The sequence below is a fragment of the Orbicella faveolata genome, unplaced genomic scaffold (assembly GCF_042242905.1).
Source record: "Orbicella faveolata isolate gen_17 unplaced genomic scaffold, um_ofav_v1 contig_12, whole genome shotgun sequence".
NCBI classification, from domain to species: domain Eukaryota; kingdom Metazoa; phylum Cnidaria; class Anthozoa; order Scleractinia; family Merulinidae; genus Orbicella; species Orbicella faveolata.
In genome coordinates this window covers 11,717,501-11,740,000 of record NW_028301539.1, presented here as the reverse complement: position 1 = coordinate 11,740,000, position 22,500 = coordinate 11,717,501, and the positions used below count along the sequence as shown (strand labels likewise).

The 22,500-nt window shown below is 37.5% G+C and overlaps 2 protein-coding genes and 1 pseudogene across 4 annotated transcripts in view; 2 read left to right on the top strand and 1 right to left on the bottom strand.

Annotated features, from left to right (window-relative positions):
• The window catches only part of LOC149116669 (uncharacterized), an 840-nt pseudogene extending 286 nt beyond the window's left edge, over positions 1 to 554 (bottom strand).
• LOC110054633 (protein/nucleic acid deglycase DJ-1-like) overlaps positions 1 to 6,428 on the top strand; it is a 10,013-nt gene extending 3,585 nt beyond the window's left edge. Inside the window, exons 2-6 of the mRNA XM_020760984.2 lie at positions 4,106 to 4,207; positions 4,506 to 4,565; positions 5,170 to 5,239; positions 5,433 to 5,513; positions 5,730 to 6,428. Coding sequence (XP_020616643.1) covers positions 4,106 to 4,207; positions 4,506 to 4,565; positions 5,170 to 5,239; positions 5,433 to 5,513; positions 5,730 to 5,887 — 471 coding nt within the window. The 3' untranslated portion in view covers positions 5,888 to 6,428. The remainder of the gene's footprint in view (positions 1 to 4,105; positions 4,208 to 4,505; positions 4,566 to 5,169; positions 5,240 to 5,432; positions 5,514 to 5,729) is intronic.
• A 1,073-nt stretch (positions 6,429 to 7,501) lies between these two features.
• The window catches only part of LOC110054632 (uncharacterized), a 15,218-nt gene continuing 219 nt past the window's right edge, over positions 7,502 to 22,500 (top strand). Inside the window, exons 1-23 of one of the 3 annotated variants that reach the window (XM_020760982.2) lie at positions 7,507 to 7,777; positions 9,824 to 10,364; positions 11,143 to 12,005; positions 12,465 to 12,605; positions 12,822 to 13,139; positions 13,510 to 13,779; positions 13,933 to 14,046; positions 14,370 to 14,497; positions 14,720 to 14,756; positions 15,120 to 15,146; positions 15,604 to 15,767; positions 16,116 to 16,172; positions 16,588 to 16,763; positions 17,153 to 17,228; positions 18,051 to 18,127; positions 18,251 to 18,377; positions 18,659 to 18,733; positions 18,965 to 19,054; positions 19,430 to 19,593; positions 20,537 to 20,695; positions 20,855 to 20,934; positions 21,146 to 21,250; positions 21,707 to 22,500. The exon at positions 21,707 to 22,500 is cut by the window's right edge and continues 219 nt beyond it. In XM_020760982.2, the coding sequence (XP_020616641.1) occupies positions 7,639 to 7,777; positions 9,824 to 10,364; positions 11,143 to 12,005; positions 12,465 to 12,605; positions 12,822 to 13,139; positions 13,510 to 13,779; positions 13,933 to 14,046; positions 14,370 to 14,497; positions 14,720 to 14,756; positions 15,120 to 15,146; positions 15,604 to 15,767; positions 16,116 to 16,172; positions 16,588 to 16,763; positions 17,153 to 17,228; positions 18,051 to 18,127; positions 18,251 to 18,377; positions 18,659 to 18,733; positions 18,965 to 19,054; positions 19,430 to 19,593; positions 20,537 to 20,695; positions 20,855 to 20,934; positions 21,146 to 21,250; positions 21,707 to 21,870 (4,092 nt within the window). In that variant the 5' untranslated portion in view covers positions 7,507 to 7,638 and the 3' untranslated portion in view covers positions 21,871 to 22,500. Of the gene's footprint in view, positions 7,778 to 7,833; positions 8,051 to 9,823; positions 10,365 to 11,142; positions 12,006 to 12,464; positions 12,606 to 12,821; positions 13,140 to 13,509; positions 13,780 to 13,932; positions 14,047 to 14,369; positions 14,498 to 14,719; positions 14,757 to 15,119; positions 15,147 to 15,603; positions 15,768 to 16,115; positions 16,173 to 16,587; positions 16,764 to 17,152; positions 17,229 to 18,050; positions 18,128 to 18,250; positions 18,378 to 18,658; positions 18,734 to 18,964; positions 19,055 to 19,429; positions 19,594 to 20,536; positions 20,696 to 20,854; positions 20,935 to 21,145; positions 21,251 to 21,706 lie in introns of those variants that run through there. The other 2 variants (XM_020760983.2, XM_089282390.1) reach the window with 2 other exon arrangements.

The window sequence follows — 22,500 nt, the reverse complement described above, 5'->3', positions numbered from 1 at the left end:
TCAACAATATTGGTTAACAACACTGTGTTGATATCAGGTTGCAGAGAAGCCAAATTACAGGTAAAGTCACCCATTAAATAGAATTCAATGTTCTCTGCATCAAGCTTGCCAACAAAGGATTCAAAATGAGAAAATATCTCAGTTGATGAATTAGGAGGCCTATACCAGGTAGCAATAAGAAAGGGTTTAGATCGAGGTTTACGAATCTCGATGCATATGTTTTTGAGGTGTATATCACTTAGATCAGGGCGTAAAGAGAAAGTTATATTAGATCAAACATAGATGCAAACTCCCCCACCAAATCTACCATTATGTTCACGATCACGGCAAACGATATCATAACCGGGAATGTAAACCTCATGGTCGCTGACGGAATCATCGAGCCTCATCTCATTAATAGATAATATATCAAGAGGGTTATCAGAGAGCAAATCTCTCAGCTCGTCAATGTGTTTTGGCAAGCTTGCAATATTTAAGTAGGTTAATTTAAAGCCACGCATTGAAGGTAAAAAGGCAGAAGACTAGTGAGATAAATTTGAATTCTCTTCCACTACAGAGATTGCATCAGCCCTAGAAGACTCGTAAGAGAAATTGAAATTTTCTTCGGCTGCAGAGATTTGATCAGCACCCATAGCAATAGGAATTCAGTGCATGGAGCTATTATCTAAGGCATTCACAAAGTTACTAAAAAGGATGTTATTACTTTTTCATTCAGATGTAGTCTGCTCTTATTTAGACAATTTCTGTCGATGTTTTGATGTTTAATCACTCTCCAGTCATTTTGATTACAGTATTTCATAAGGTGCTTGTTAACAGCTTTCACAGCATTGTTTGGAACATTATCTGATCTTGACACCAGCTCCGATAAGATAACTTCAGCGTTAGATTCCATTTCAACTTTCCTGGCAAGGTCCATAATGTTCTCAGCAACCACGGTTGGAGTATGGTCATGTAGGTCATTCGTTCCCATGTGGAGAATAATCTGTTGAAGGCTCTTGTCGACAGTAGGCATTAGGTAGTGCGTCACATCGTTGGTGGTTTCGCCAGGGAAAGATTTAACAATCACACGATGGCCGACTTTCCTACCCAGCCTCCGTCCCTGTATTTGCTTTATCATAGAATCGCCCACCAAGAAAGTTGTGAATGATTTATCTGTATTACTAGAAGGTGTAGAATCTATCACTGAATCCTCGTTTCTCAGGGGCTCAAAACGATTCTGATGGTTGACATCTTGAGGTGGAATTGAGGTTTCGGTTTCTTTGTCTTCTTGCCGCCAGAAACATTTTTGAACTGAGACCCGTTATCGTCACTTAACTGATCGGAACGGGATATTGGCCTATCATTGGACAAATTCATTAAATCTTTCATAACAATTTGTAGTGCAGTTTTCAAGGAATCCCTCTTCTCAGTAAGCTTTTTCGCTGCGTTAATTTCTTGATTCAACCTTGTCTTCAAGATGCAAATTTCGTCATTCAAGTCTTGGTTCTTTTGTTTCAAAGAGTTGATGATTTGAATATTATCCTCCTGTTTATTACTTATGTCGCTGTCACCAGAAAGCTTGGCATTCAGGATTTTAATTTGAGACCAAATTTTTTCCAGTTCTTGGGCAAACATAGATTTTGTCACTATGTCGGCAGTTTCGGGACTGGCGCTACAAAGGTCATTCCAGGTTTGATGACATGCGGCATTGTCGCCATCTCCATCAGAAGTGTCAAGGAGACGCGGAGCTAGAAACTCAATTCCTTTTGTACCATCAGTCAGTTGGTTTAGGAAAGTCTTACAGCTTGATCAATTCGACCCTTGGACTTGAAGTGTTCCAGTTGACTCATACCAGTTTAAAGTTAAATGGTCTGACGTAATCGTCCTCTTATTTTCGTTGTCGATTACCTTTGTCATGCCGTCGCCAAGATGAAGATATTTGTTAGTGAACTCAATAAGCTCACTAAAAGTTCCAGCCCAACAAAATTTAGACTTGTTCACTTTAAGATGTTCTACAAGACTATCAGCAGTAATATTTTCTTGTTGTAGAGCTGAAATTCTGGGAGCTTTGCCAGAAATATCTTGAGCATTCGCAGCAGAATTGTCGTGACCGTCCACCATCATCAAGTATCCATGATCAGGGTTCTGTCAGCAAAGTTGATAACAAAGCTGATGATCTATATAAGTGTGCTGTCACAAATTTGAAGTCCACTGAGATTCAGAATGTTTTGCAGTAGACACCACTGATCATTTTTTGAACTAAACAACCCCTCCTCCCCCCCCCCCTCAAAAAAAGACAGAATGACTGTTTTTTTTGTTTCAGATGCCTTTGAAGCATTCATTTAATAGCAGAAGCATTTTATCTTCAGAAATGTTCTTTACAAGTTAATCATAATTTTGTTTTCATTTTGGTTGCCATAATGAGAAAGAGACATATCATGATAGACATATCATGTAAAAATTGCATGGAGTATAAACTGCTGACCATTAAGCCGATAGTAGTTCGTTCGTTTGTGATTTTTTATTCACTTTCATCTGAATTTTAAGCCAAATTCAATGTAAATCTTTTTCACTCTGGAGAGGTAACTAAAAGGGAGTTTATAAACTTTAAAGGTTTTTCAAATTTTCCTATTTTTGTGTCTTGAAAAATACTTTTTATTTCAAGAGTAACTAGTCATTAGCGTGCGCTTGTGCACGGCATATTGAAAACATGACGGATTTGCGTTGATATTGAGTTCTGTCAGTTGAAAAATGGCTCCAGCTCACCAACGAGCATGGGCACCCCAATTTTTTTTTTCAGTCGTTGTAATCAACTAATCATAAGCTTTGCGTGAGAAAAGACTGATCCGATTTCTATTGCTGAAATTTGAATAAATAAGAAAAATAGCAGATACACTGTGGTCTTTTCTATTTTGCTGTCGGTAACCACGTCAAGAAATTTGGTTCAAATTTTTAATCAAGGATTTAGCTTTCTGTCTGAATCAAACTTAAACGTTTATTTCTGTCCGACACAATGTATTGGCTGTAGTTTAATGCATGTTCTTATGAGTCTGGGCTTACAAAGATGTTACAATTACTGGGAATGCGTTCTTATAATAAGCATTAAATAATGCCAAAATGGGGCATTTTAAATGCCTCACTGCTCCTTAATGAGCATGGGCACCCCCCTTTTTTATTTCAAAATTGAAGTTATCATATGACAAATATTCAGTGGACAAAGTTTGAACAAAAATCTATTGTCACTTTTATTTCAGAGGAATTACCTTAAGTGACCAAAAACCAGAATGTTGGAAATACAGCAGTACAATCTATGCAGTTATCACATGTCCAGTGCATAATACAATATTTGACTCGATCCTTGGTTCATGAACAATTGCACTACCTGTAAAATGTAAATTGAGAGTCACTTGAAACTCAAATGAATTTAAAGCCCATGTCACAAGATAGAGGAACAAATGAATTGAAAGTGATAAGCAAATGAAGCAAGGATGTCTGTTAGTTACAACTCTTAAATATGTCAACCTTCAATTTTTTTCCCAGAGTATACTGCAACCAGTATGATGTCTGAAGACTTTCAAGGACATTATCAAAAGTTGTCCAGCTGGGTCAGAGAAATTTGTCAGTAGACATGAGTAGTCATTGACATTGAAGTCTTAACCCAAGGCATGAGAGTTGGCTGGCATACAGTAGTTAACTTCATGTAACTTCACCCAACCAACTACATTTTTACAATTTGTAATGAATTACATTATATATACCAGACAACATGCATGTAAAATGAGAAATTATTACAGTTGTATACCTACAATGGAGGACAAAACTCCTTGGAACAGTCATCGAAAACCTTGTTTCCACATCCTTATCAAATAATCAGATGTAGCATAATTTCTCTAACCATGTGGATACCGAGAATGGCCCTCCCCTTCCCCCTCCAAACAATGTTGGGATGAAGAAACACTTTCAGGACCAGCCAAAGTGTACAGGGCTGCACAAACTACAACATTGCTTGGGACGAGGGGGAAAGGGGGAGAAATTAAGGCATATCGTGTTAATCGGCATAAGAGTATTGTCCCCCATTGTAGCTGTTTTCTAGTACTGTAATTAATATTTACTGTTGCATGTTTAGGTTAAAACAGTCATTGGAGGTCTGACCAGTGCAGATCCTGTTGTGTGCAGTCGCTGTGTGAGTGTCAAGCCAGATATGAGTTTAGAAGATGCAGTCAAACAGGTACAGTTTTGTAAGTTTTAAATCAACATATAGTATTTCACTCAGAGCAGTCACCACATGTGTGCTATGAATTCAGATTTTATAGAGAAATTTTAAGGGTGGAAAGGCTAAGTGTTGTTGCTACCATTTTTGCTTTGAGAAGCCAGTTGTTGGATCAAGAACCATCTTGGAATATGACCTAATCACTCAGCTTCATCCTTTAATTGTCTTCAAAATTCCAATCTCTTTTCAGTAATCTTATTTAACTCATGAGATATGTTGTTGTTTTTGCTGAACTGCAGTTTGTGTTATTTGTTAGGGTCCGTATGATGCTGTCATTCTACCTGGAGGACTGGGAGGATCCAACAACCTGGCAAAAGTAATCAATATACATCATTCTTATTTTTGTGATGTAACAGCTATAGTTAGTGTAATGGATTCAGCAATTTAACAGGTTTACATACATGTACTACATGTACATGTATATCACGCCTGTGTACATGTACATTTGGAAACACGTCCTGACTCAGTTGCTTGTTACTTGGCCTATCAGTCAGATCATTGTCAAAGTTAGGTTTTACATAGCTTTACAGTGTATGTTAGTTTTTCTCAAGAATTTTTAATTCACTGTTGTTATATAGTTTTTTAAAAAAAAAATTACATGTACACCTGCTTGTTACCTGTTGATAGGCCAGTGATCATCGATCTTGACTGATTAGCTAACCAAAGTAAATTATGTTGTAAATGTGATAAAATTTTAAACTCTGTAGTGCCCAGTTATACTATACTTAAATAGTAGACTTTTAAGTCTTAAAAGACTTAAATTATTTTAATTATTAATGAGAGAACGCCACAAAGAAAAGTAGTTTTTTTTTGCATGTTAATGTTAGATCTGTTGTACATTAGTGATATTAGTGGAGGGGTACTTACAGCATTTTTAATTTTATTGGTATAATTAAATGCTGTGATTCTGTTATTTACAGTCTGCGAAAGTGAAAGAAATCCTTCAGGAACAGGAACAAAGTGGAAGAATTATTGGAGCCATCTGTGCTGGTATCAATGTTATGTTAAAAAGCAACTTAATTTAGCTGGGGTAAAAAATCTCTAGGGCTCTTTGTCAATGGGTTTTATCTGTTCATAGAAGGTATTGCATTTCTGAGTGTGAAGCTTATAGTAATCTGTGAGCCAGTTTAGATTTCTGCTTATTTATAGGGTTTTAGAAGCACTGTTGTCATTTGTTTGATAGCTCCAACAGCTCTTCATGCTCATGGAATTGCAAAAGGAAAGACTGTTACATCACATCCATCTGTGAAAGATAAATTGGATGGTGAATATAATTTTCTTACATTGTTTTATATGTACAAAATAATAGTTATTGCATCATAGTTATAAAAGTAAAATTACCCTTTGTCATCTGCCCTTTTTGTGGTTTATCTCTGTCAATAAATGCATATTATGAAAATATATTTTAAAGTCATGGTGATTTATAGTCATTAAATATCACCTTTTTTGCATAACATTAAGTTGGTAATTTATTCACCAGGCTATACCTATTCAGAAGAGCGTGTGGTGCGAGATGGCAACCTGGTAACTAGCCGAGGCCCTGGTACAGCCTTTGAGTTTGGCATTGAGCTTGTCCGTGCTGTGCGAGGGGATGATGGTGAAGCAGATAAACTGGCAGGCCCGATGTTGATTAAGTAATAAGTCTATTACTGTCTTGCCACAGTTTGTTAAACTTGGTTGTGATCAAACTGGATATAAACCAGTTATGAACAATGTTACTATGTAGTGTTACCACACTATATAGGGGGTGGGGGTGGGTGTATGGAATCTAGGAATTTTGATGACATTTTTGTTAGAAAAATGCCAGTTATTGTATTCTTCAAGTAATCCCTGGGAGTGTAACTGTGAAATTGTGTATTGAAGAGAAAATGGTACATGATTAATGTAGAGTGATTGATTCAAAATCTACAGTTCTACAGTATTTACGGATTCACACATATGTGTTACTTAGTATGTCAGCTTTGATGAATAATACAAATTACTTGTTAGGAAAAAGTTCAAAACAAATAAACTCAGCTCAGTAACAGAGTTTGGATATCTGATTGTTTTGGTGATCAGAGGTTTGTTCAGTTTCAAACTCATGCAGTAATTAATGCATGTTTACTATATCTGTTAAGAGTAAGAATTATAGTAAGATAATAAAAGAATAAAATAAATAAAATTGAAAAGTCTTCCTGTATGTCATGATGTTTGAGTCTGCATCTGTGTATTTTAAAGTTGGCTGCTTTATGAACAAACCCATGTGGCTAGATATCTGAACGTTTTCAAAAACTCATTATAAGCAGTCCAACATAGCCCCTGATTTTTCATTGTTAAAGACATGACTTGGGAAGGTAATTGTCACTGCCAGCATGTGACACTGTTTGTTCACTTTCAATTTCCCTGAAAGGTGACCTCAGAGTAAATTTTTGTTGTATAGTTGAATGTTTAGACATTTGTATATTTTGCAACATAGATGCAGGATATTTGAGACTAGCATTGCAGTGCTCCAAGCCTACAGAGGCACTTAGTTTTTGTTCCTGATATTTAAAATGGAGAAACAAAATTGCTTGTTTTGACAGCTTGAGCATTGCAGAAAAAAAAGTGTCAGCTCAGTAGCCCTTAATGATTCCTTATAAGGATCAGATGAGATAACTTGAATTATTATGTCATTGACTATTTCTTTTCAATTGCTTTTTTTTTTCTTGAATTAATCTTCTCTTGCCCGAACCATTTGCAATTCTTTTGCAAAGAAATGAAGATGAAATGTCTCTCAAAATGATTTTTATGAAATTACTAAAATACAGTTAATCAAGCCCTCCATAAAAGGATTTGAAAGTGAAGCAAGGGATAGTGGTGCCTGCCTTAAATATTCTTTTGGGGAGTTCTCATCCTCATATGAGAGACTCAAAATCACGTGTCATCTTGGAGCCCTTCCCTTTCCACGCCTTTAGGGGATTATCCCTTTGCCCTCTCGCGGACCCTCTCTATCTTGAAAGATAAGACTATTGTTGACGTAGACAAAATGGCTACGATGATAGGCGCATAGAAATATGTTCAGGGATAAACAACAAGATAGAAATGCGCGTAATAAGGGAAAAAAGAACTAGTGGCATACGTAATTTACATACTTAATAAGTTGTTGACTTCATGTCTGTACTTCAGGTAAGGTGGTGTCGCCACTTGCGGTTGGAATGAGCCCATGACTTCCGGAACTAATTTTCATCATGTTATTTTTGGCGTAAATGTTTTGAATCACGCCTTTGATGTGAATGTTTAAGGCCTTAAGTAACCAGTCTCTATTTGCATGGTCGAAAAAGGCATTCTTGTGACTGACGTATGAATGAAACGACGATGAGATAACATTAAACTTTGATAACTTTCAAACGGAAACAGGAACTACGGAAACCATGAGAACTGCGTGTGCCGCTTGGTCCAATACCGTTAAGTATAGGCCGAAAAATCCGCGTTATATCTTTTGCGGTATTCAAAAGAAGAAAGAAGATATATTTCATGAAGATATGTTTCTTTATATGCTCCTCCAGGGCGGTGAGTATTGAGCTCAAACTTTTTTATATAACCTGTGTTGCCCAGTCTCCCAACAACAAACTTACGGAAATGCGCAAACATTTCCCCTTCTGCTTTTGCACTGCGCATTTGGCATTTTGCTGTACAAAAGTGCGAGATTTGTCGTTACTTCCGATCCTTTAGAAATCGATAATATGGTGCTTTTGATACCTTAAACTACCGAGACAGGTAATATCTTTACTGCAGTACATGTGGTTGTGTCGTCGTCTTGCCTCAAATGTGGGCTTCTGTAGGGTAAGTCGATCGAATCATTGCTCTCGTGTTATGTTCCGTAGTGTCCTTTGTTTCCTGTTGGTTTCGATCTTTGGAAAATTATTTTGCTTATTTATGTTTGAGAGATGTTGGCTCATTTATACCATAAAAGCGGGTAACGTTGTGTGTGTTTTACCTTACTTGAGTTGCTGGCGACACTTGTTATCGATCAATCTTGACTTGGGTTTCGTTTTCATACACACATACGCAAGAAATATTTTCGAATTGGTAAAGGACAATGCGATGTTCAGTTGCAGTTGAAATTTAAGAATTTTTTCTATGTTTATGGCTGATAAGGCATAGTTACTTGTGAAAACCAACACGTACGTATTTGTCGTTCAAATTTATACAAACAGCTTGCTTTCCAGAGTTACGAATTCAGTGCGTCTGTACCTTAGCAAGCCAGAACTTTGGTTGTCTATTTTAAGCTTAATCTGTTCACCCATTAGTTTAGTGATATCGTCGAAAATAAAATAGATTTGCCTCCGGCTAGATTACAGAAAAGTGATCTTTTGACGTAAGACTTGCACTACATGTAAGACACACAGTCGGGCCGTGTCGTGCATCGTATCTACTTTGCAGTTTTAGTAATAGAATTGATCAAATCATGTGATTCATCGAGGACAAAAAAAAGACCAAGCAATATTCTGTCGCTAATGTAGTTTGTAAAGTCACGTATTAGCAAAATCTCACAACAAACAACATTGCGTCAAACGTCAGTATTAGCACTGAGCAATATCGAGTAATTCGTAAACCAAACAATGATAGTTGTAACTGGTGAAAAATGTTTCTTAGCACTGTGGTCTTGACAACTGCTGTATCACAATTTGTGGTGGTAATTGACATAATTTTACAACATGAAAAATCAACTGTTGATCAGACCCATTTAATCTATTGGGAGCTATTTTTACTGTGCTAATTAATCCTATGTGAATTGAATGGTTAAAATGCAGATTTGTTTTTTTATATCCACAATGCTTATGAGAGAACTAAGTTTAACAACTGCATTATTATTAGAACTAAATTTTGGCATTAATCAAAGGTTTAGCCCAAAAATAAGTTCATTAACTCAGACAAATGCAAGCTCTAAGGATGTTGATGTTCAAGGTGATGTACTTTCACACAAAGAGATAGCTGTAACATAATTTTTGATTGTGATCAGCCAACCGAAGGCCGTGTTTGAGCACTTATTACGTGTAGGTAGGTTGTGTATCATCTGCAAATGTGTTACATTGTATAGACTTTGCTAAGGCTGGTGGGTTCCATGTATGGCTTACAAACCTGTTCTGCTTAGCTCAGGTTTCTGCTCTCTTTGTATACAGAATATCAAGCAACTGGAAGTAACTTGTTATACTCAGTAGATGATTATCCATTATACTTGAAGGTTGTCCCCATTTTCCAGCATGACTGGCTTTTATTGAACGTGTACCATTTACTATTAATACTTGTCTGTGTATGTGTACATCTACTTTAGGTCCACAGTGGATCAACAGAATTACCTCATAAAATTCTGGCCTTTTGTCACGTCAAGTGGTCTCATGCAGCAAACCATAAGCTAACCCTGACCCTGCTCAAACCCTGCATGTAGAATCTTTGGTATCTCTAACTTCTTGTAAAGCCAATAACTAGGAAATCAAAATCACTACTTAAAGTATTATGATAAAAATGTTCAAAGAATATATGGTCAGTAGGAGCTCATTACAGATCTGTGTAGTTTTAAACATACATCACAGCACTTTTGATCTTCCTTGTTAGGTATGGAGGAAGAAGATAAAGACAGAACATTAAAAGCTGGAGAGAAACCTTCAGCTGTGCACCCTCCCACTACTAAGCCACGCCCTGTACCTCGGCCGCGCAACCAAGCCAAAGGAGCGACTACAACACAGAATGGAAAACCAGAAAAAATTCCTCCCAAACCTGTTATACTTCCAAAACCACGAAGACCACCACCTAATGCACCAAGTGCAAAACCAGTTGGTCTTGAGGAGGGAAATGTGACTAATAATAATGAAGAAGCAATTGACAAGAGACCTTTAAGAAAACTGGATTCAGTTACAGAGACAAGCAGCACCAGTCTTTCATGTAGTAACTTACAGCCTTCTAAGGAAAGTACAAACAATGTTGAAACAATTCATACTGAAAATGGTGCTGCAGATATTAACTCTGTGGATGATGGTGAATGGTATGAGCCACTTAGACCAAGAACAGAAAGTGTGTCGTCAAACTCAGAAGATGATGATTATGAACACGTGACAACCATAGATAGAAGTAAAGACAGCCAAGCTATGGTTCAAAGGTCAGTTGAGAGAACATTTGAAGTCAGAATGAAATCAGAGTTAATCACATTCTAAAAGCATCACCTGTGATTCATGTTGTGTATATTAAGAGTTTATAGGCTAACATTTCTGTTACCAAAAAATATTTAGTTTAAATTGTATCATACTATAGACACTTTGCATAGATGGTGCTAATGTTTGAATAACAATACTTATACATCCTAAGCCTCGCATTCATGTGAAAACTCTTTTGTCTGGAAACATTAACCCAAGGCTTAGGATGTAGAAGGTATTGTTGTCATTCAAATTTAGGGGCCATTTTTGCAAAGTGTCTATTCCAGCTCTAAATTTGAAGGATAGTAAGGATGAGTTGTTTCTGTTTATTCTAGGAGTGAATACTGCTTTCCTAATGTAGACCTTTGACTGATTAGCCAGAATTTGGAAAGTGGCCGTCCAAAATGTGCTATAGGGCCTGCTCAGATGAACAATTCATAAGGCAACATATGAAAAATTAAACAATTTTCTTTGGAAAGTGACCATCCACAGGACATCTGGATGGCCATCTGGCTAAAAGCTTGCTGATTAGCTTCAGTAATAATTCAGTAAATTGTAAGATTCAAAGGGAGATATGCAACCTGTACTTGAAGAAACAGGATAAATTAATACTTCATACATAATATTACAACTGTTTCTCTCTGTACACACTGTTTTACAGCATTCTGGTTTGTTTAGAGTACACTTTCTCTCCTATAATAAGCTAGGACTACATGTAACTAACTGCCTTTATTAAATTTTCAGGGCTGACAGAATCACACCATCGCCTCCCCAGAAAAGGAGTGGAACTAATGCTGAATCCACACCATCATCTCCCCACAAAGCAGGTGGAATGATGGTTACACCTACCCCACTTATCACCCAGAAAATAAGCAGCAAAGCAAGTAAAAACTCCCCACCAACCCCTCGTAAAATAAACGGTATGGTCAGTAAAAACTCCCCACCTACCCCCCGTAAAATAACCTGCACGGTTAGTAAAACTTCACCACCTGTACCCCGTAAAAGTAGTGGCATAGCTACTAAAACCTCCTCACAGTACCCCCGTAAAATAAGTGACACAAGACAACCAGAAGCCTATGGGGAGAGTGCAAATGCCAGTGAGGATATTTCTTCAGCTTCAAGAACTGTTGACTTACAACCAGCTGGAGATAAATCAAAGCCCTTACCACCAAAAAAGCCTCTTCCTTCTTTGCCAAAAGGAATGGCTCTTCCTGGACAAAAACCACCAGCTGGCGAGGTATTGTCAAGTAAACCACCACTACCTCAAAAGCCTCCACCTGAGCTGGGTTCCTCTCCTAAAAAAGACTGTCCACAGTCATCTGTTGCTGCTCTAGCACAAAAATTATCAACAATTCCTGTGTTCCCATTCCGCGATAACAATACGGGTAAAGCCAGTGGTTTATTTCCTTCTCCTGGTACTTCTCCGAGAGCATCTCCTCTTTCCTCACCAAGACCTTCGCCACGTAACCTACATGTACCATTAAGTTCATCACCACCGAAATCTGATTCCAAATCAAAATCAAGTGAAGTTGGTAAGCCAAACCCTCTTCCCAGACCTGGAGCTTCACCACAGAAATCTTCAAGTCAACCATCATCTCCTCGACTTGGTAATATAATATCATACACATTTTATTAGCCCAGATAATTGGAAACATTTTTTACAGTTATGAATTATTGCTGTGGCCAGACAGTAACTTTCTCGGACTGAAGACATTTTGCAGCCATTTTAAAGAGGTTCAATATCTTGTATGATATGTACTGTATTGTGCATAAATTTTTATTTTTCCATTCTTGCAAAAAGTTTGGGTATTGTTTGGCATTTTTGCCTTCCATCCTGTACCTGTTTCCTCCATTAATTTTGAATGAAGCCTAGAAGAGTAATCTGACGTAATAATGGCTACTTACAATTGAGTAGCATCAGATTCTGTGGTAGTACATATTAAATATATAGAATATTCCTAGACACTTCATAGTAAGGCAAACTAGCTGTTTCAGTACTGGACTTGTGTTGAGAGTTTTCTTCAGTCATTGACACCACACAATATTGTTGTATGCTCACTTTGCAGGACAAGAAACAGAGAAACATCCCCCAGTTAGACCCAGTCCTCCATCAGCTGAGGCTGTGGCAAGGGCAAGACCAAGAACAGTGGAAAGTCTTGAGGAAACTGAGAGTCTTCTAATAGATAACACCCCAAAAGAGATGGATGGTTAGCATGTTCACATTTAAAGCAATTCAGTGTTCTTATGACTTATTCTTCCACTTAAAATTATATTGGCAACTCTTACATGTACATGCAAAGGAATACAAACAAAACAAAGCATTATTTTTCCTATGAAACTAGATATATGTAACATTTTTAGTTAAGACATTCATTCATTGTTGTTTTGGAAGAGTCACACTTTCTGTTTAATTTTATCCAAAGGCCCTACTAGGAAATCATCTTTACCAGAACGCCGTAAGCAACGGTTGGCAACAGGACTTAAATCTCGCCGCCCTGGTGTCAAACTCCCCTCACAAAAATCCACACAAGCTCCATGTAATAGACGACCACCACCACCCCTTCCTCCAGGTGCTGTCCCTGTAGCTGACAATGCACCATCACGTAAAGTTCCACCTCTACCTGCTGTGCCTCGCCCACGACCATTGTCAGCTTTGGACCATAGACAAGAGATTCCTGGTAGACCTGCTGTCAGCAAATCTGTGTCAGAAAGTGACATACAAAGGTTTACATCAGCTGAAGGTAATGCTTGTTGATCTTTAGTTCAAGTTGTGAATTTATTTATTTTTAAGTGGACTGCGACTTTACATGTACAGTACTTGAACTGATTTTGTTTGAAGGGATTTGCGTAGAATACATATATGTATATGTATACTGTAGCATTTCACATCTGAGATTTCTAAGCGTCGTACATGTATCTCATTATGACTTGAATTTTTTTTAACCAGTTAACATTACCTTACCATTATAAGTTTTCTTTGTCTCAATTATCATTATCGTAATCTGACAGTTTGGGAAATGAATATCAATTTGCAATTTATCTTTAATTTACAATTCAAACAAGTATTTGAAACTACAACATACATTTTGGTAATATTTCATTCTTTCCCAGACCAATCTCAGTACTCCTATGCCTATGACCATACCCTTCTTGGGGCCAGTCCACCCAAGCGATCACTGTCAGCCCGTAATCCACCTTCAGCTACAGTGTTTGAGTCTGATAGTGCTTATGTTGCACCCGAGGAAAGTATTGTTAATGAGTTCATGGAAGACATCCATGGTAAAAGTACATCAATGACCTATGAAGTAGCTGATGAGCAAAGTGTAGCTGGATTTATGGACAGTTTAAAGAAGAACCAGACATTGAATGGAATGCCTGCTGGTAAGCTCTTCTAATTAATCCAAGTCTGAAGGTAAATAGTAAATTGAGAGTTGACCATCCCCTTTGACAGAAGTTTTTTGACAAAATACTTCATATGTGAATAACATTAATACATTTGTGTACTGAAATGTTTTTGCGTGTGCCTGGTGACAGATCTGAGTACAGATGAAACAGAATCTGAGTCCTCTGATAGTGATGACCATGAGTATTTTGAGCCACCTATAGAGGAACATGAGGAGGAAGATGTTCATGATGACCATGATGATGGTATTTATTTTGTGATAATTTGTCATCGTGATAATTTTTTTGGTGCCAAAGATTGACTTTTTCAGAACACATTCAACATTAACAACATCTTTGAACTTATGCTTTTTCTTTTTTTTCCTCTTTGTTTTAAATTCATGTATCAATCTTGTTTTCTTCTTGATCTCTATTTTTGCAAAAACTCATTCAGTTCTTGGAACTAAAACACATACATGTACACTGTAGTCTTCACTAACAAGTGAGTAATATTTGTACTGTACACTGTTGCACAGTATGTACTTGCTCTTTTTGTGTCATTGATTTGATTTTTTTTTTTTTCATTAAAGCTTCTTCAGAGAACTCATTTTCATCAGATTCGTCGCATGAATATTGTGTTCCACCTGAAAACGCTTGTCCTCCTGAACCACCCTCCCACAAGGTGTACTATGAGGATGCAGAAGGTATTTATGTGCAGGTAAGACAGGAACATATGCTAGGGGACCACACCCTGAGCTCATCGTAGCTGTCAGCTTTGTCATGAGAGATAGTGTACTGTAAAGAATGAAATGCAGAAGTTTTGAAAATATTGCAACTCATTGCAAGTTTCCATGTTGCAAACAGTCTACTATTTAGAGGATCAAAACACTACTATAGTGTCAATGGATATTGTAATCAATGTTTTGTTTTTCTTTTCTAGCCTATCCACAAGCCTTCAGAGGAAGTATTTTCTTCAGGTAGCTAAAAATACAGAGTATATTTGAGGAAGATAAGCTAATGAACTGGAAGTAAAAAGCAAAAAACAAATTGGTTTGTGTTGTGAAGATAGATAAATAGCATTAAATTCTGTAAGTGTTGCTTAATGAATAGATGGAATTTACTCTGAGAAGGGAGTGATACTCACTTCTGATGATAATGAACTAAGTGAATTTGTCACTGACAGTCCCATAGTTAAAGTAAATGGTGTAATAAGAATTAAATGTAACCTTCAATAGTATTGAACTGACAAGGAAACCCAAAACTTTATAACATGATGTAGCTATTTCTACAATGTACAGTATAAACATGTACAACTGTAATGAAATTTGTTTTGTTTTTAGATGATGACAAAGACAGTATGGCTGAAGGTTAGTTGATACAGTCAAACCCCGCTCTACGGACACCCCCTTATAATGGACAGTTTTCATTGTCCCGTCAACTAAAAAGCTCATATGTTTTCTCTTAAATTAGGGTGACACCCGGATAATGCAGACACTTTATCATGTCCCTTTGGTGTCTGTCTTAACCGGGTTCCACTGTACCGTAAAAATCTGTGTTCAGTGGTTAAGTGATTATCATGCCTCTATTTGCTGATATACAGTGTCAGGTGGGAACTTGATTTTGACATGTTTGTATATAGCGGTACAACCTTGCTGGTCACTGGTCTTATACTCATCAATCAGGGAGAGGGGAGTACAAAAGAATTCCTGGATTTCAATCTTCTTAAGATAAATTGGAAGGTATCTACATCACATACAGTTTGGAGGCGAGACTATCCTCCTCAAAAGTCATTAATTTTGTTATCAATGTACATGTATTCAACAGAACCTTTGTATCAAGTGTACACCAGACGCACACTCCAACGTGAAAGAAACCTCAGCCGACGCCGATTGAGCAGCGATGTGTCATTGAATGATGCGGCCTCTCTGGAGGAGTTGACAAAAGGAACACTGAGAAACATGAGGATGCTTTGGTGTGAACTGCCAGAGGTTTGTACATTGTACCATTATCTTTTTTTCATAGCTCAGTGAGACATTAAGAAAGGGCAGCTCTAGACTATACTTAGTTTTGCAACATTCTTTTTTCACCGCCCTTTGGGTAACAATCCTTCTCTTCCAGCGTTTTTTCTTTTCTTTTCTTTTCTTTTCTTTTCTTTTCTTTTCTATTTGTCAGTTAGGGGTAACTCCCCCCAATTAAAATGTGTTAAATATTTCTTGATGGCTTTTTAAAGTAAACTTGTTTACTAGTAAGAATGAAACGATGGTCCGTTTCCTTGGTTGTATGTCAAGCTTTGGTTGAAGGACATGGTCTTATTTCGTTTTTTTCCCCATCAACAGGTCATGGCGAGTGGAATTTTAGACATCATAAAACCAGAAGAACGGAAACGACAAGAGGTTTGTACTGTTTGTTTGTTATAAATCAACCTAATGTTGCAGCCCTGGAGTAGAAAAAGTAGAATTAAATCAGATTCGCGAAGATAATGGTCTGAGTGGCAAGTAACTGAAAGCAGTTTGCCATCTAGCTAAGAATACTGTAGTCTCTCTCTATCATGGCCATTATTTGAGTCCTCAAAAGTAATGACTCAGGAGACTGGAACAGGCGCCGAGTTCATTCAGTGGCCAATTGTGACCCACTCCTAGTTTAATGAAGCCGTCATTTTGGAGTTCTTTTTTATCTTTAAATCATTCCCAACACTGCAGCAGAGTACAATACATGTAGCTGATTTTGGTATTTAATATGTATTATTTTAACTGTATTTGCCGTGAAAAACGCAGATTTCTTAACCTTTGTCAAATGTCTATTTTGCAGGCCATGTTTGAAGTGATTACGTCAGAAGCGAGCTATCTAAGAAGCCTCAACATTCTGATGTCACACTTCATCAACTCGGACGAGTTGTCTTCAGGCTCCTCTCTGTGTGTTTTAGAACGAGGCCAGTCACATGTTCTGTTCTCGAACATCAGTGCCATCAAATCCGTCAGTGAGAGGTACGCACACATGTAACCGTGTACACAGCAGTAATCTGTCACACTTCTGATGTCATCCATATTTAGGACTGTAAAAAGTATTGTGACTTTTATGTAATGTAAAATGCGTTTTTAAGAACTTATTTATTATTATTATTGTTGTTATTATTATTATTATTATTATATTTGTTATTATTGTTATTATTACTCTATTTGGAATGAAAATCTTGATATCATGACTGAATACGTTTTCCCTTAACCATATTCTGCAAGTTAATTCGGTAGTTTCTCTAGCACTGTGCGTTTAACGCTGAGTGCCAACAGAGTCCAAATTGTTTACACAAGAGCATTGTAGAACAGAATGTACGCAACTAATTTATCAATCTGTAAAACCATTCTATTAATTTTAGCTTTCTCCAAGCCCTCCGAGCACGTCAAAAAGAAGCTGTGGTCATTTCGTCTATAAGTGACATCATAGTAGAATACGTAAGTGAAACTTTTTTTTGCAACTGTCACTATGCACAGTGATCAAAAAGAAAAATTACACATTTTATTTGAACTTTATGGGAAGGTTTGTACGCGATGTTGGTTAGAAACCTTTGGTTTGGTCCATTAAAGGGAATTCTGACTAAAAAACAGTTTTGCTCCAAATCATAGGCTGGTGTTTGTGTTAAATTGTTTCAGCGATTTGAAGTCGATAATTCTTTGCCTGTTTTGAAAGCTGGGCATTTACTTTCAGCTATTTAGGATTTCAAATTTCCCACGTGCTGCCATGTTAATTTTTGCAAAACCTGATGGGAAATTATGACGTCAATCCTAAGGTGGACGTTTTTGAAATACAGCACTGTGTGAATCTTAAGACATAAAAGTGCTTCTAATCGTTTATAATTCACATTCCAGACCTTCCCAATCTTCTTATGTAGACTCCGTAGGGAGATCTCTGACCGCGCAAAGACGTCCTTAAGTACCATAAAATAAACATGGCAACGCTCAGGTGATTTAAACTGAAAACCAAACACTTCGTATTCGAGCCGCTTACAAAGATATCAACTTAAATCCCCAGGACCAGTTTAAGAGAACCATTGGGTGTACTTTGGAACTTGAACTCAGTGCTTTTCAGCCAAGATGCCCTTAAACTGCCGATAAATTAAAGGAATTTAACCAGCCCATGGCAACATAAATATTATTATTTACCTACCCCCTCACATGACATCCATATTGAACCACCTTAAATGATTTATTTATTTTAAACTAATCGCGAAAAAACACAGTTTCCATCACACATGTACCTCTCATTTCTGTACACAGGCCTCAAACTTTTTCGATGTTTATGTAAAGTACTGCTCCAATCAAACCTACCAGGACAGGGCGTTGAAAGACCTTAGGTGAGTTGAAACTTGAACAATTTTCTCCACGACTGCATGAAGCTTATGTTTGTGCTTTCACGTACTCTCACATGCCTTATCTCTGTATTACCTAAGTCACTGTTATTTCTGTCGTTGCTATAGGAAGAGTGTGCGTTTTGTGGATGCTGTGGCCAAACTCCAATCATGCAAAAAGGCGCAGGGTTTGACACTACAGTCCTTTCTAGTTCTTCCAATGCAAAGAATAACACGTCTTCCATTACTAGTAAACGTGAGTACTAACTGCTGTGAAATGTGTTTGTCACTTAAGATCTGCTTGCAGGTCACGGATTTGTGTTCGTCAGTCAAACCCGGATTACAACGTGCAAACCACGGCAGAACTTTTCACCAGTTGTAAAAACTAATATTCAAGTTCGCCTTCGAACATAACACGTTAGAAAGTGACTGAAAATGAGGAACACCCTTTTGCTTTTCAGTCGCGTAGTTTCTCTACTGGACTTTACCATTGTTCAGGAAGGATTTCTTGAGCAGGTGTTTTTACTGTCTTTACAGGCTATTTGTCATCGCTGTGAACCTGGTAGTGATGAGTACAATAAAACAGATAGAGCCTTAGCTGCCATTAACAAGGTGATGATTCTTTGTTGTTGTTGTTGTTGTTGTTGTTGTTGTTGTTGTTGTTGTTGCCATTGACGTCAGTGCTGTGGGAATCGCTTCTCACACCACCCGGCACCCCGAACGACCAAATTTTACTAGGATTATCTTTAATCAGAACTTTGTTCAAGTACATTTGAACTGGGCCCAGATACAAGTTATTGGTACTTTGTCAGGTTAAAGAAGTCTACCTTTGTACTGTTTCAGATTGTGAATGATTGCAATGAAGGTGCAAGGAAGATGGAACGAATGGAAGAAATATGTGTTTTACAAACGCAGATCGAGTTTAAAACAAAGGTGAGAGAACGCAGTGTGGATTAACACAGTCGAAGACATTTCTGAGAGGTTTTTTGAACTTTTTTTCAAGCGAATTGATACTTCCACAGAAGACGAGATGTTGAGCACGTCTTTAAAAATTGTTTTAATTTACACACTGCTAAACATAAATTTGAAGTGAGTGTGATATCGTCTTTTCACGTAAAATTTTGCATGCAATTCCCTCGTCGGACATGTTTAATTATCGCAATACAATTTGTTTGTGCGTTGTTAACATTTTAACTCTTCCTCTTACTTTTTAAGCGTGTTGCCCAGGGGTTATTTATGTGATCTTTGGTTGAGGAAAGATTGTATATTGTTTACAAGTCTGATGGTTGTTACTTATTGTCCATTTAGCCTCTTGCCCTGGCGACACCAGCACGGTATTTACTTCGACGAGGTGATTTAATGCAAGTCAGTGTGGAGGACTCAAGGAACCCCCTGAAAAGATTAAGACCCAAATTTAAACCTGTCTATATGTTTCTGTTCAACGATCTGCTGCTCCTGGCAAAGAAGAAAAGGTAGGGCGGTCAGTACATTAGTTTAGCCAATCCTGCTGCAAAAAACTGCTTTAAAAATGGTTAGAAACCATCATCAGCACTCCTTTAGGTTACTTGTTATCGCATGCCGCCTGTCATCATAATGTAGCCGGCATCTCACCAGTAAATGAGTGAAAGAAACTTTAAGGATAGTCTCTGTTGATGACTAGCACACAACTGATCCTCGTCATGTATCTGATTGGCTCTTACCTGCGTGCAATAATCAACCAAATGGAGAACATCATGTCAACATAATATCAACATCATGTGCTGCTACGTTTTGAGTATGTTTTTTTGTTTTTGTTTTTGTTTTTTCGACCCAAATTCTGGACGTTTCTCTCCCGGGGACTGAATTCAACATATGTAACCGGACACCTATGCCAGGCTTAGTGGGAGTCAAGAATTGTGTTCCTTTTTTTTTTTTTTTTTTGATTTATTACTATCTGATGAGGATTTCAACAAGGCACTGGTTTCAGATGGTGTCGCGTAATAACACAGCAACTAACGCCTTTCCATAAATATCCTGCTATTGCTTTATCTTTAATATCTTAAATAAGTATACTCCTGAAACAGTGGAACTATACTAGGAGTTGAAAATAACTATGTATACCATTTCGTAGCCAGTGAACAAGCTCTCTAGTGGAAGATAAGGGGTTGAGAAGAAAAACCCACCCCATTCCCCCTTGGCCACTTCACTCTCACCCAGTTTCTTCTCGGCCCTTCCAGCCGGAGCCTGTTCACAGGCTAACCCTGATTTCGCTGCTGGTAATCAAAATATACGTTGTGAACTCTTTACTTCCCAATTATGATTTTCTTGAATTTACCAACTTCTTTTAACAGGATGTCGCCAAACTAAGTTATACATAACTGTAATTTACTTTAAACACGAGAACTAAACTTTTTGTGTTATCGTTTTGACTTTCAGTGAAAATCGCTACATTGCTCTTGATTACGCCACACGTAACATGACACAAGTGGACGAGCCACACGACTCTGAGATAAATGTCGACCACATGTTCTCTCTGGTGTTACTAGAAAATTCAGAATCGAAAACCAAAGAGTTTTTAATGGTGGGAATCACGGAGTAAGTTGTTTTAGTTCAATAATGGTCTGAAATTAACCGTTAGCTGTGCCTTTCCTTTCCGTTGTAAATAAATGCTTCATGCTTAATTTAATTAATTTTTTCTCGCTAGACTTAAATTTTAGGTTGTTTGTTGACTGTTCATTCCTTTTCTCTCGTTAGAACGGACAAGACTCGCTGGATGGAAGCGTTTAAACCACCAGCCGCCGAACAAGAAGGAGAAACTGTTTATGCTGCTTGGGGTAAGCACAGTTAATGTTCCTAACGCTCATTACTGAATCAAGATTTGATTTCTCCGTACATTCTCAATAGATTGTTAATCAAACAGGTAATGAGAACAAAAGAAATCATCAATCAAGTTGGGGGATAGTGTCCCGACGTTGTGAGTAAACTTGGTTTTGACGAAATGTGTGTCGTGAATATTTACTGTATGTCAACTGAATTACTTTGTAGACTGTCCTCAAGTGAACGCTCTTCACAACTACACCGCTCAACAACCAGACGAGCTCTCCCTTTACGAGGGTGACGTCATCAATGTACTGAAAAAACTCCCGGATGGTAAGCTCGCGCACATTGTGGTATATTTTATGAAAAAAAGTGGAGTTGGGTTCCTTGGTAGAAAGTCTTTCCCAGTCAGTAAATCACACACTTTGTTCTCCACAGTTGAGTTAATAACGACCTTTTCACTCTTACGTGATTTTGTTCAATATTGAACGAACACCATTACAACTGCTTAGTAACTTCATTTGAATAGTCGCTACCTTGCACAGCGAATAACCAGTGACAGTATCGCTCAGTAGCTATCATGAATGTTCGGAACACTTCGTACACTAGGGATTTAACTACACATTGTGAATGAAGAACTACTTTATAAAGCGTGTTAGACAAAGAGTGAAAGTGTGATAACCAGAAATGAATAATATTTTTGAAGTTTAGCATATTCTGGAATTAACTACAATGGAAAAGCGTGTTATAGAGAACAAAATGTGTAATTTATGTGTCCTCTTATTCCAGGATGGTATCACGGAGAACGATTATGTGACGGAACTCAGGGCTGGTTTCCTGCCAATCACACAGAGGAAATCCTCAATGAACATGTTCGCGCCCGCAACTTGCGTCAGCGATATAGATTGTTAGCGGCTTCCCAGCATCTTATTGGTGGAACACTAAGAATTTGATCACGTGATGATTTTAGAGATATTTTAATGGCATTTTCAGTCAAATTCAAAGTTTAAATCTTAGTCTTACCCAATTCTGTAAATACGTGCAATTTTATGTTTTTCAAAGCAAGATATATTTTAGTACAAATATTTTTATAGAACTAACGTCCCAGTCCGTCTTGGAGTTAAGTGACCTTTGCTAGATTTTTTTGTGGTAAAGAGGAACTTGAACTGACAAGGTGTTCAGGCTGCACCATAGTGAATTAATGTTTCCAGAAATATTGATCGTACTTGAACAGTTTAAAATTGAATTTGCTTAATCTATTACCGAGTTTAGAAGCACGTTCTACACGATGTTGAAAATGAATCAACACTGAACGTGTTGAATTGAATGTAACTTTTTCTGAATTAAGACACATGTTTTGCGTTCTTGTTTTAGAGAATAAATTATCCTCTTCCTACGAGAACAGCAATACAATTTCGATGAAAAAAGACAAAAACAAAATGCCGGCGATTTTATTTAAGTGTTACTTTCTAACAGGAGCCCTGTTTCTAATTATTCGTGCAATGTTTTTACATTGGTTTTCTCTGTTCGTGTAGATCAAGACGAATTGTATTTAGGTAACAATTATAGGAGAAATAGTTTTG